Below are 13,146 nucleotides of genomic sequence, written 5' to 3'. Positions count from 1 at the left end.
AGCCCTGCAGGGACAGGGAATGTTCAGCTCCTCCGTTCCCGTGATACAGCTCCCTTGTAGTCAACAGAAGGAAGATACAGCTAAATTCAGAGGACACTTCAGAGCTCCAAAATTAGAAAACGGTTTGTGCCCTGGGTGCTCCACGTGTTCTCCTGGAGCATCTGGTTGCATACTGGAGCCTGGGTATTGTGGTCATCTTGGGACATCTCCATCTCGGTCTGCTGCCTAAACAAAACAACCCGACCCCTCAATCTATCTAAAATTGATGATGAAGTACTTAAATTTACTTTTGTCATCTCTTCTGCATTTCAGTTCATTTGTGGTTTTTTTTAATCTTGAGTGAGACCTTTTGCAAGAGTCTTAAGATAAGCTGTCCAGAGAAATACTTATTTCTGAACAAATCTTTATCAAAAATTCTAATCCTCTTGACCATACCTCATTTTCCCAAAGAACAAGGATTATTAAATTGTTAAAACAGCTTTACCAAATCAATATGGGTTCTATTACCTAGCCATGCAGTCTTCAAACCGTACATTATTGGTGCAATAATATAATTAAGTTTATGATAGATGATGAAATTCATGGAAGTATTTCTTCAGTAGGCTGGTTGTTGGCAGTGGATGATCTATGATGATCCCACTGTGTTTACTGTGTTTATATTCACTGTGTTTATTTTCTTTCCTTTAGTGCATGGTTCTTCTCTCTCTTTGGTATCCAGTACATCATCTATTTATTCAACAGTGAGTATAATGAAATGAACAATTTGGGTTTACTGATCAAAATTATTGAACTGACTGGTCTTACTGTGCTAATTATTTTTACCATTCAAGGGGGAAGGGAAAAAAAGCACTTTTCATTTGGTTATGTTCTGAATACTAGCAACAAAAGAAATTTTTACGTTCATAGAGATGTCTGTGGATATTTAGCAGTGTCTTCATTAAACACAGACATCAGTGGCCTAGAAGCAGCAGTTTATTTTCTGAGTCAATATTTTACAACTACACTAAACAAGTTTTGCCTCAAAGGACCTTGGTAGATTTGAACATTACCTACAGCATCCCAGAATTTCCTGGATAAAGTCATTCCAGCCTTGTATTAATGATTTCCTACTAAAGAATTTTTGAGTAGGTTTTTTAATGAACAGACTTTAATAATTCTATAGAAGCCATTTGTTCACTCTACCAGTAATATTTTCTCCAAAAGTATGTATTTTGGGGGGTTATCTGATCCTAAAATAAAGCTTTACTGGAGTTTGAAAATACGGGGCGGGTGGGGTGGGGAGGGGGTGGTGGCAGTTAATTGCATGTTGCATTTGCTTATTTTCTTCTAATAGCCTCACAGAGCATTTTCCATTTAAACCAACACTGTGGAAGACATTGTAAGGCTCTACCTGTGCTGTACTGGGAGGTGAGGTGGCTGCAATGTGCAGACCCCATCTCACCTAGCTCTCCTCTAGCTCGGGGGGGGGTGTGTGCAGCAGGCTCCAGCCCAGAAGTGTTTGGCACTGATGGTTCATTCCCAGTGGCTTTGCTGCTGTTAATATCCAAGCTAGCCAGATTAAAGGTGGCTCATGTATTCCTTGGATGATCTGGTCACGCTTCTGGGCGTTTCTTAAAGCACAACCTTTTTAAAAAACATTGCACAATAAATTCTTCTGAAATACGTGTTAATTGAACAGGATCTTCTATTTCAAATTCTTGTGCAAGTATGATGCATCTTCACGCTTACCACACATCCCCAGCTGAAAGAAGCGTGTGTGATACCAGAGTACATGGAAGACCTTGTACAACTGGCTATGAAGTCTGTCAAGACAGCATAGTGTTACTTAGCGTTATTTCACATACATGTTTCACTGTCAGGCAGCTACACGTGTAACATTCCCTTAAGACCTTGATAACAATTTGAAGATACCACCTTTCATTATTGACCTCGCCTCAAGCAAGGCTCATAGGAAGCCAAAACAGATAATGTATTGGAAGGATGGAAACCAGGTCTTTTCCTCTGGGCTGTTGTTCATAACCATGAGAGCCACAAGGAGAGCACTCAGCAGCTGCTGTCTAAGCTTCTGGTTTATGTGCTTGCTGCCCAGGCACAAGTGGCTCTTAGTAGCGTGGTTTGATGGGTATAATTTTCATGGGGGCTGGTAGTGGACATGTTTATGTAACGACAATGGAGCGTGTAACTTTCTACCATATACTTCTCTCTAGCTGATAACTGTGGTTAGAAAGAAGCCATGGTAGCCACAGTTTTACCATGCAGACCACAACGGGTGGTCAGTACATCCACTTTGCATCCTTGGATAACTAGCGGTGTGTCCTCAGTTTTTCATCACTACAGTGCCTAGGCAGCACTCAAGTGAGAGCAATTTTTTTTTTCCCGCATCACTTTGGAATGCAAAAATATCATCTCAGTCATGGGAGGAAGGGAATTGCCTAGGATCAGCCATGTTCTGTGGCAGGCCTGGCTCTTCAGAGCCTCAGGCAGGCCCTTGGGACCAGAGCTGGGGCTTCACCCTTCCGCAGCGCAGAGCAGAGGTGTGCTGGCTGGGGCTGTGACGTGGAGCCCAGACGCCTTCTGTGGGGAGAAGCACTGTACAAGCAGCCTGCCTGCTTTTTCCTGAAGGGTAAATAAATGAGGAAAATATCTTAGATTCAATATTGATGTGAGAATCCAAAATAAGGAATTCACATTCGAGTTCTTGAAACACAAAAAAGAGTACTGAACTGTTTTATAAATTTGTCAGGCTGGTTGTGCTGTAGTATCCTCATGTATTTTCCTCTATTTTTATTTTATAGCCTGAAGAGAAGTGCCAGTCAGAGGTAAGAACACATCATGTTTGACAGGCATTACTGTTCTGTCAAGACACTCTGCATTTCATGTCTTGCTATTTTATTTCTCCATGTTACGGTGCAGTAAAGTGCTCTCTTAAAATATGTAGATTCGCAAGCTACGAAGAGAGTTGGATGCATCTCAAGAAAAAGTGTCAGCTCTGACAACTCAGTTGACTGCCAATGTGAGTACAACTCTGAGAACAAACACTAATAGGGAATGCATTTAATGCACCAATTAACACCCCAATTTTTCTAGGTGACAAAAAGATTTCAGGTGTATGACATAGGGTTTGCGTTACCTATGTGTTTAGAAAAATAACAGCATGCATGTGGGACCTTTCCAAAAATAGCATCCTCTGTCCTTCTGAATTGTCTTCTGCCTTTCTTTAACTACTGAATTATAATATTCATTTGGCTTTATATACATGTAAACCATCTTCAGATCTGAGGAAATCATTGAAGGACAGGGTCTTTTTTTATGAAGAGTGTCTTACTTTGACATTTAGGTGGGATGAGGTTATAACTGGTAGGAATAAAAGTCGGTAGAAATGTGGCTTGAAATGCATTATATTTTGCTGTTGCATAAAGATGTTGGCTAGTGGTGTGATAGGTAATAGTAGCATAAGGGGCTCTGAGAACTAATTTAAAGTTATGCCTTAAGAGTAGAAATACCTGATTTTTAACCAATGTAGACAATACTTCTGCTTGTTTCCTCTGAGGAATTTGATGGATAAGTAATAAGTAAGACGCTTGGAAAAAAAAAAAAGATTTGGAAGCCAGGAGGTGTTGAAGCAACACTGTGTGTGACCCTGAGCAAGTTTATTTATGCATTCTGTGCTGTAGTCACAGATAGCAGAAACCTGCAAAACAGGAGCTTGCTAGAAAAATAAGCAATTCTAGAGTAAATAAGCTACAAATGACTAGTCATCAAATCGGATCATACTGACATCCTAGTTTGTGGGAATGAATAAACATCGGAACACATGCTACTGAAGAGGGCATTGCTGTCCCTCAGTTCTCTGAATAGGTGGAACAGGAAACTTGGCACAGTAAAGGGCAGCTTCCACCTGAGCCCTAACACCCATCACAAGAAGAATTCAATGGGAAATCTACTGTGGTGTTCACAGAGCATCACAGAAGCGGGCTTCCAAAATGGAAAGGGAAAACCAAGAACACCGTTAACAGAGAGGTCAAATAAAAGAGCTTTGACTGCATGTATTCAATCAGTCACTTCCCCAAGAGTAAAAGAAAAAATTTTCCGAAGAAGAATCTTCCAAAAATTAAATCTTATGTTTGCCATTCAAATATAAAAGGGACTGGATACGTTAGTTGGTTTTCATCCAGAAGCCTTTTTTACACAGGAGAAAGCAGGACCAGACTCTCTTGCATACTTTTTTTTATCGTGTTGTTTAATAACCCAGCTTGTGTCCTTCAAACAAAAGACTTGTCAGCTGTGCGACTCCTCCAGCTCTGCCACAGTTTTGTTGCATTCACCTACACATGATGCTGACATGCAGCAGGCTGCCACTCGGCGCGGAGGTAGCAGCCCAACTCCAAGAGCAGTGAGTAGCACAGGCTACTCCCCAGCTGCTGTTAATTTGCCCAAATACTTGCATCGTTACTACCACTATCTTTGCAAGGAATACTTTTTAACATATGCTGCTGTACATCTTCGTTTATTTGGGGGTCTTTTTGTCATTTATTATTTTGATAATACACCATTTTTTTGCTTCATTCGCTTTGCTAACATTTTGTAGGTTTTTTTATTCATGCTATTTAAACTTCTTAGACTTGGACCTGCCCCTTATTTCTCCAGGAATCAGCAACAGCCTGCTGCAGAGATGTTGCTAGAGCTGTCCTAGTAACTTAATTCAGTATCTATCCACCTCTTTTCAGAGAACATGCTCTTTTTCCATGTAAAAAAACAGGTCTGTTTTAAAGAAAAGGTTAAGACTAATAAATGCTGTTTGTTAAAACACTGCCTTATGGATATTTCCTTTACACATAGTTTTTTTTTAATAAAATGCTTTTAAGTTAGTTAGTTTGAATTAATCTCTTTAATTTACTATTTTTTTTCCTGAATTTTCCTGTATAGACACTGCAGCTTTTGATGCTTCTCAGGCCATCAGGGGCAAAAATTTGAAAAGATTTTGCTCCAACCAGGAAGTGAAGATAACTCTTTTCCATAGCTCACTGAACAATTTCCAGAGAGGAATAATTTCAAGGTGCCTGATCTGGTTTTGAAAGAGCAAGTTTTCCTTAAGGTTCAGGTCAAAGCATTAGGGGTTTGTATCCCATTATTAATTCATGAGGTCCTGCTTGCCCATTTATCTTTAGCTTTTGCAAAATATTGCTGAGGATTCATGAATACCAGTTTTGTTGTTCCCTGTTCATCCTCCCCAACAGAGGCTTTGCAGCCTGTGTTTTTAAAATAAATATTTAGCTTTTCATACATGTGTAGCGTGAGGGTTTAAATTACTTTTCCCGATTTTCTCACAGTCTCAGCTCTGCTTGTTTTTATAGGGGCTGGCGGGAACAAGAGATGCACATCCCCGTGTTATTGTACTGCTTGTGTTTGTTTTCACTGCGAATGTGAGAACAGTTATTTAGGATAAATCAGCTGTGTACTGCTGATGAATAAGTCTGGAACAGCTCTGTGAAAGGTTTTGCTATAGAGAATGTCCTTTTCCGCTTGGAAAGGTTGTGCACAATTTTACTTGTTGTGTGTATAGAATTACATTTAACAGAGGAATAAAATATTATTTTCTATCGTTAGCGTAGAATATTATGACTGAGGCAAATATATATTGAACTATGCCTATGTTCAGCTATTTGTGCACAAGTGTGTACATATACATGTATGTCTATAAAACAGTGCCATGTCATGGCGCTAGAAACCTTGTTCCCTTTCATCAGGTTCCTTTCCATCTTCTCAATCTACTTTTCCTTCCTCTTATTTATCATTTTCAATACCCAGCTGATGTCCTTAGTATAACCAACTTAGGGTTCTCAGTGCTTCATGGGAAAAGAAAAAAGGGGAGTTGGCCAAGCACCAGGAGGTTTTGGATGATATTTCACAGATGGGCCTTGATTGCAAGCAAGCTGCACTCAAATAATATTGGAGAAGCCTTTGAGTTAGGTGCAGGCATATCAGCTGGTAAAGCCTCTGGCAGGCTGGCTACCATGCGGCAGTGGTCCTGTCTCCATCATCCTTACCCTTCTCTGTGCAGAGGAGACATCGCTGGACTGAACTCACTGACTTTGCTTTCCATTCTGCTGTTGGGGTAGCACAGCGAGAATCTTCATCTCTGTGACTTCCAGCATCTTTTTGCCTTAACTGTCCCCAAGGGAACCTAGTTGGAAGGAAGTTTCTGCCTGGCTTTCCTCTATCTAAAAATTTGCTGTATATTTTATTTACTGTTTTCTATTTTATTTTACTTAGGAGGGTACTTAGGTATCTTTCTAAAACTTAGGAGTGATGTTTTAGGTTTTTTTCATATTTTTTGTTAAAAGATTTTAACTTTTTGAGAAAAGCTTTGTGGCGAGAGTTACCTTAACTGTGTGAGGGTACCTGCAAACCATCACTAACCTTCCACATGCTAATGATGGCCCACATAAAAAGTCAAAGATTGTCTGATTTCAGAAAAGAATGGCAGGAGATGTTTAGAAATATGGATGGATTTGTCTCTTTTTCCCCTCTACATTTTTTGTGATAACAGATCATTTCATGTCACTGTTTGCTGTAGTTTGGAGACATGGCTAGATAACCAAGGACATCTTTCCATGCCTTTTTGGTATCATGAATACTTTCAGATGACAAGGTGTATTCCCTGTATCATCCTTCAAAAGCCTCAGTTAGTTAATCTGTGAGATGTTTCCCCAAAAAATTGATTCTCGTATGTCTTTCTATTTCGATAAAGTGGCAAAATATGTTTTCCTTTGGTCACCAGATCTGAGCAGCTTTAAACAATTGAGCAAAGTGCATGAACTAGGTTAATTTGAGATGTGGCTCTTCAAAGGACCTTAACTCGTAGGGACCCAGGAGGTGATTTTGTTCTTGATGTATTCTGGACATAGGGTGCACATTTTACAGAATACATGAGAATTCCAAACTCAAAAAAAAATCCCCCTTTGCTGCTCTGTTAGAGTATGTATGAGATAACTGCCCTGGCCATTGAAATCATGGCATCAAAGAAGTGGATGTAGCAGCTGACTGAGGAGCCACCTCCAGGAAATCTCCCACCAGTGTGCCAGCTCACAGTATTACTCCTACGTCTGTGTTTTCTAAAGCGTTTGGTAACAGCTGCTGCCGAGCAGGGCATGGTTTATAGCCTAAAACTGCATCATTTTATGGTGTGCTGCTAGTAGTAGTTACACATGAAAGGGCTGTAATTTTCTAAGATTTTGAAATTGGTCTGTTACCTTTGGCATTTCTAGTTTTCCACAATTAAATTGTTCCCAGTAATTTGTTTGCAAGCATTTTCACAATGTATGCTCTGCTCGTTTGACCTTTTCTCATCAGTGTTATTTCCTCCGTATCACTTAAGCAACAAACGATGCAATGCGCTAGGTGGTCCAGGTCACTACCTGTAGAAGAATTCTTGTTTGGAGGGAGAGAACAAACTACTTAGTTACGGTTTGACTTTCAGGCTCACCTGGTGGCAGCATTTGAGCAGAGCCTGGGGAACATGACGATCAGACTGCAGAGCCTGACAATGACAGCGGAGCAAAAGGCAAGGTTGAAAAGTACTTGGGGGAGTCATAACTTATGTTTCCAGCATTGCTGCTCGTGCTCCTTCCATAGGTGTGAGGGACGGGGGAAGTCACATATGCTGTTGGCCCTAGTTTCCTCAATTGTGGTGAAGGAGTAAAATGTAATAAAAATTTTGTGTAAAACACTCATTTTCGCAGTGGGCTGTTGTGGCAACTGATCAGCTTATTCATATAAATTGTTGCTTTGGATGCAAGTCTTCGGTATTGCATTTTTTTAAATAAATTTCTTCCCAATGCATCCACGCATGTGCATGTTGAAGAGAAACACCAAAAAAAATCCTTGTAATACAGGCAACATTGGGAGTTTGGACAGTATACTTGAATATATGTTATTTCTGTATTACACAGGATGTACTTTCTTGGGGGAGGGCTATCATAATAACCAACCTGTTTTGCAGCCTACTGAGGGTGTGTGCTTCCCCAGGTATACCAAACCTCATTTACATCTCCTTGTACATACACATTCCATAAATTCTCTATCAGCTACCAATACTCAGATTGAAATGTGGCTTCTCTGGAGCAGTTCGGTATCATCTGCATTTTCCAGCATATCACTGTTATTTTTTCCTTATCCAAGGACTCAGAACTGAATGAGTTAAGGAAGACAATTGAACTACTGAAGAAGCAAAATGCTGCTGCCCAGGCTGCCATCAACGGAGTCATCAACACCCCTGAGCTCAACTGCAAAGGTGAGAAGCAAGCACCACATATAGCAACATGTGCTGTGCTCATGAGACTTTAAGCCTCTCGGTAATAGCTGATGTAACCGTCAGAGATCAGCTTTGTCTCATGACCGTGCTCTAGGTAATTCTTGGGTACCAGGTGGGGATTTGAGATGAGTGTCTCTGTAAATAGTGTGATAAATTCTATAGAAGTAAACGGATGCGTTAGACACATGGGAAGGCGTTTTAACAAAGCTTTTCCACCTTCAGTGTGAGCTCACTGAATTTACTGTGTTTAGTAACCCACCCATCTTGACACTGGTGTGAAACAGCAGGGAGCAAAGATCTGCAGTTAGGGCTGTCAGACACTTGGCTTTATTTTCCTTCATGTTGGCTTTATTTTCTTTCATGTTTTCAGTAATTTCCAATATAAAGTCTGCATGCAGGCCTGTCTTATCACAGCTCTCACAGTTATCCCAGTAATTTACACTGGGATAAATTGCTGAGGAAAGGTTTGAAGGGTCTGGGTCTGAGATTTTAATCTCTTCACGAGAGACAAGGATTAGCAGCACTGCTTCAAAATACGTGGTGCATCCATTGGAGTAAAGCGATTGGCAAGGGCTTATTGCCCTAAATGTGTCTTTGAGATTGTGTTATTAATACCAAATATCAAATTTTGACAAATGTAATTCTGACACCATCCCCATTCTTATTCAGGACCTGGAGCTGCTCAGCCCACAGACCTGCGGATCCGAAGGCAGCACTCTTCGGATAGTGTCTCCAGTATTAACAGTGCTACCAGTCACTCCAGTGTGGGAAGCAACATCGAGAGCGATTCAAAGAAAAAGAAGAGGAAGAACTGGGTGAGTGTATTTTAACAGATTGTGTGAGCTTTATAACAAATTGTCAGAACATGCAGGGTGAAATCTAGCTGCTCCACTCCTCCTTCCTCCCCTCGCGCAACAGGTCAGCACAAGGACTATGCGCTCTTTAAATCCTGTGTAAACTCTCTTTTGAAGGCTTAATTGAATCACAAGTGATGTATATGCTTGTGTTGACTCTGCATAGGATTGAATTTTAGCTTAACAGCCAAAAGGCCAGTCTTAAATTAGGAGTAGCTGTCAAAGATCAGTTCTGGCTAAAAGTAATGTGGTGTCCAACCCCTTAGGGAAAACTCAACGTCTGTCATTAAAGTAAAACAAATCCACAATGAGAGATCATTCTTGCCTTTTTTTTTTTTTTTTTTTTTTTGGCTCATAGAGCTTTCTTTTAAGTGAACATGTTAAATGCTTTAAGAACTCTGTTTTCAGCATTACTGTGAAGTTCTGCAACAAAAAAAATATCAATCTTACAAAATGTATTGTGATGGACATTTATTTTGCAAGATTTTGCAGTACTTACTTGTCATTTCCCATTTTTCCTTCTTTGCTGATCATGTACTATGTACAAGGTACCCTGTACTGGAGGAAAGGTACATTATATTAAACTCCATTTTCAATTAGACCAGAACTGCCTTAGTGACCTAGTCTGATTGTAGTTTGGACTAAAGTCCCTAGGTGCTTTATTGTAGCCAGTAAAGCAATCCACCCCTTCCTTCCCACTGAATTTAAATCTCCCTGGATCTTTTGGGTGGACAGATAAATCTGTACAGATACAAAATGTGGTTTGAGCTGGTAAAAGCTTGATTTGTATTCGCACAATATCCTCTCAGAAATGTTTAATGAAACTCCTGAATGGTAAGAAACAGCTTCCTGAGCAGGTTCTTGTTCTATTTTCTCTCTTATCCCAGTGGTTCCATTTTGATATCTTACCAGCTCCCTCGTAACAGCAGAGTTTCCACTCTGCCCCTTAAATAATTGGTTGAACGGAAACAATGCCATCTCTAAATCCTTCTTGTGCTGGATTATACATTAGTTACAAAGTAAATTGCTGTAACTTTTAAATTGCTAGTAACTCTTAATATGTGACACAAACCTTTGTAATGATTAAGCCTTAGTTAAGGTACACACTTAAATTTTTCCTTAGCTCCTATTCTTTGTGATTGTAGCCTAGTAGATACCGTCCTACGTCAGCCTACACTTCTTATTCATCAAATGACTATTTTTAAAGAGGGTTAGGGAAACATTTCCTTAATATAAAAAGAAATAAATGAAGTTTTCATGAGGTAGAAGAAACAGGACGGTATTTTTATGGTGTTATTAAAAATTAACACGTCATTTCTGTAAAATGAAGATTGGGAATTAAATCAGTAATTTACTGAGAAAAATAGGTAATTTTCTCTGATTCACATATTGTTTATTCCACAAATACTGAGGAAGTTCTCAGCCAAGATCTTTTTGTTATATATAGAAACAACGCAGCTGTCCATTCAGAGTTTTCATTCATTCAACCAGTTTTCAACATTTGTCACTGTAGGAGTCTGTAAAAATAACTTTCAGCTCATATTAAGCCAGCCTGTTTAGAACATGCAATTTGCATTAGCATTTAACAGTGTTCATAGAGTGTTCTGAGTTGGAAGGGACCGGTGACAATCATCAAGTCTAAACCTTGACTCCACACAGGACAACCTAAAAGCTAAACCATATATCTAAGAACATTGTCCAAACACTTCTTGAACACTAACCAAAGTTTGGGGATAACGTTAGTTTAACCACGTGAATGTTCATTCTTTTTGTTGTTTGAGAATGGCTGTCGCATGAAAAAAAGGGGGTTTTAGCTGCAGGTAGGTAGAGAAGATGCAGTCTTTTCACCTGGTGAAATACCTGTTCCTGCAGGGAAAATCAGTGTTAACTTGGCTGTTAGCCAAAACATTCTGTGTGAGCTAGGGAGAAAACACAGTTTTAATAGTTGAGAGATTTGGGTCCAGTGTCTCCCTCAAGTAATGCAAAAAATGACTGTATGTCCTTTGAACACCTGGTTTTGGAAAATACAGGGTTCCAGTTTTAAAGCAACCGTTGGTCTTTCTGGATTACTGGTCATGTTTGTCTTAGAAATCCAAAGCTTTCCTTATCACTGGCTTTATCTGGTAAAACATGTCTTTTTTCCTTCCCCTACTTCCTTTTGCTTGCGCTTCTTCCGGCAGGTCAATGAGGTAAGGAAGACCTACTTTAAATTACGAGATACGAAGCTAACCCATCCATTTACATCACTAACCATTTCACCATCATTAACCTTGTCTGAGCCACATTACGTTATGTCTGCAAGTTGTTACATCACTGTAAAGCTCATTGCACTGAACAGAATTTGCTATAAAATAGTTACCTTAAAAATAGGAAGCATTGATAGCCTGTCCTATTGACCTTATTAATCTCAAAAATACTTAAGGAAAAAAAGCTTTTTTTTATTCTTTCTTACCTGTATTAAAACATATGGCTGTATCACTTGGAGCATTTGCATGTTAGAGTTTTTTTACTCTGTGTCTTCTTTTGCCTGGTTTCGGTCTTAATGATGTGCCGACTGTTGTGGTCTTGTTTTTTCAGTTACGCAGCTCCTTCAAGCAAGCTTTTGGTAAAAAGAAATCTCCCAAGTCAGCATCTTCTCATTCAGATATTGAGGAGATGACTGATTCGTCATTACCTTCTTCACCAAAGCTGCCACACCATAACTCCACTGTTTCAACACCGTTGCTGAGAGCTTCTCATCCCAATTCTCTGTAAGTGATTTCTTTACATTTTTTAATAGAAAATGGAGGGGAGAAGCTTCTCACTGCATTGGTAGAGGAAAGGAGAAATACCATGCTTTGGAAAGATCCAGTGTTTTCCATGCTAGCTTTACAGGACATCTCTAGGCCGCTTTACAGAGAGAAGCAGAGGTCAAATGTACCCTACACCATCCTGTCTCCTTTGGTTCCTCTAAGATTCTGCACATTTGTATGAGCGTGACGAGAGTCTTCCAGCTGTTCAGCCACATGCACTGCTAACAGCGGCTCTTTACTATGAGGCCACAACACAAGACACAGTGGGTCAAACAGATCGCACTTTCAACTATCCTGCCTATTGTGAATGTTCGGTAGTTGAATGAGATAACAGGCAGAGGACAGAAAGGTTGAATTTGTATGTTCAGGGAATTAAAGATATGTATGCTTGCTCCCAACCCAGTACCTTTGCATTAGTGTCCAGAACCCAGTCTCATTTCATCTACTGTAGTATAATTTAATATTTCATTGGGCTGCTCTTTCAGCAGAACATATTGAGTATGAGGAGTATTTATAACCAGGGTGACTTTGAAGTGCAGAATTAATTGGATCTCTCGCCGTTAATGAAACAAGCCAGGCCAAGTCTGGGATTTTGTTTTCCCTGCTGGCTAAAGACAGCACATATTGTACTAATCTGCCATGATGAGCTCCCAATTAAGTTGACAAATTCAGATAAAGGTAAAGATGTACTGGAAGTCAAACAGGGTGGTTTAGTGATACAGCTGAACTCGTCTAACAGCTTGTGCCTGATGAGTGGAGATGATCCTCTCCACATCTGTACCTCCCTCGCCACCTGTGCCTGGTCCTTCCCTTGCACTGGCTCCGCTACTTCTCGGACAACTCCGTGGAGCCAGTGTGACAAGCTAAATTATGTGAAAAATAATCTGACAGAAACATCAGCATGGAGGTTTTTATTCCCTGAGTTGCTGGGTTGGCTCAGCTCAGGGGTCTGATCAGACTGATGAGCACCAGAGCTGGCACGAGCACAGGGGCATGACAGCAGCACAGCTGGGGGAAGAGGAGGGAGAAACAAATACGCTCCTGTGAGTAGCAGCGAGCTCTTGTATGGGCTCATCTGTATGGCCAAACCATACCCTTCAGCTTGTATGTTTGTATGAGAATGAGGTGTAGACTCCAAAGCCAGGACTTCTGCTCTGTGCTTAACTCACTTGGTGTTCATGGGGAA

General features: G+C 40.2%; 1 protein-coding gene across 8 annotated transcripts in view; it reads left to right on the top strand.

Moving 5' to 3' along the window:
* The window catches only part of NAV2 (neuron navigator 2), a 410,341-nt gene that overhangs the window by 377,305 nt on the left and 19,890 nt on the right, over positions 1-13,146 (top strand). For all 8 annotated transcript variants that reach the window (XM_055813584.1, XM_055813586.1, XM_027790864.2 and 5 more), the window contains 7 exons: positions 688-740; positions 2,796-2,819; positions 2,939-3,013; positions 7,481-7,564; positions 8,182-8,293; positions 8,984-9,129; positions 11,746-11,918. In XM_055813584.1, the coding sequence (XP_055669559.1) occupies positions 688-740; positions 2,796-2,819; positions 2,939-3,013; positions 7,481-7,564; positions 8,182-8,293; positions 8,984-9,129; positions 11,746-11,918 (667 nt within the window). The remainder of the gene's footprint in view (positions 1-687; positions 741-2,795; positions 2,820-2,938; positions 3,014-7,480; positions 7,565-8,181; positions 8,294-8,983; positions 9,130-11,745; positions 11,919-13,146) is intronic.

Source organism: Falco peregrinus, chromosome 9, assembly GCF_023634155.1.
Source record: "Falco peregrinus isolate bFalPer1 chromosome 9, bFalPer1.pri, whole genome shotgun sequence".
In the NCBI taxonomy this organism is placed as follows: Eukaryota; Metazoa; Chordata; class Aves; order Falconiformes; family Falconidae; genus Falco; species Falco peregrinus.
This window is presented reverse-complemented; position numbering and strand designations above follow the sequence as displayed.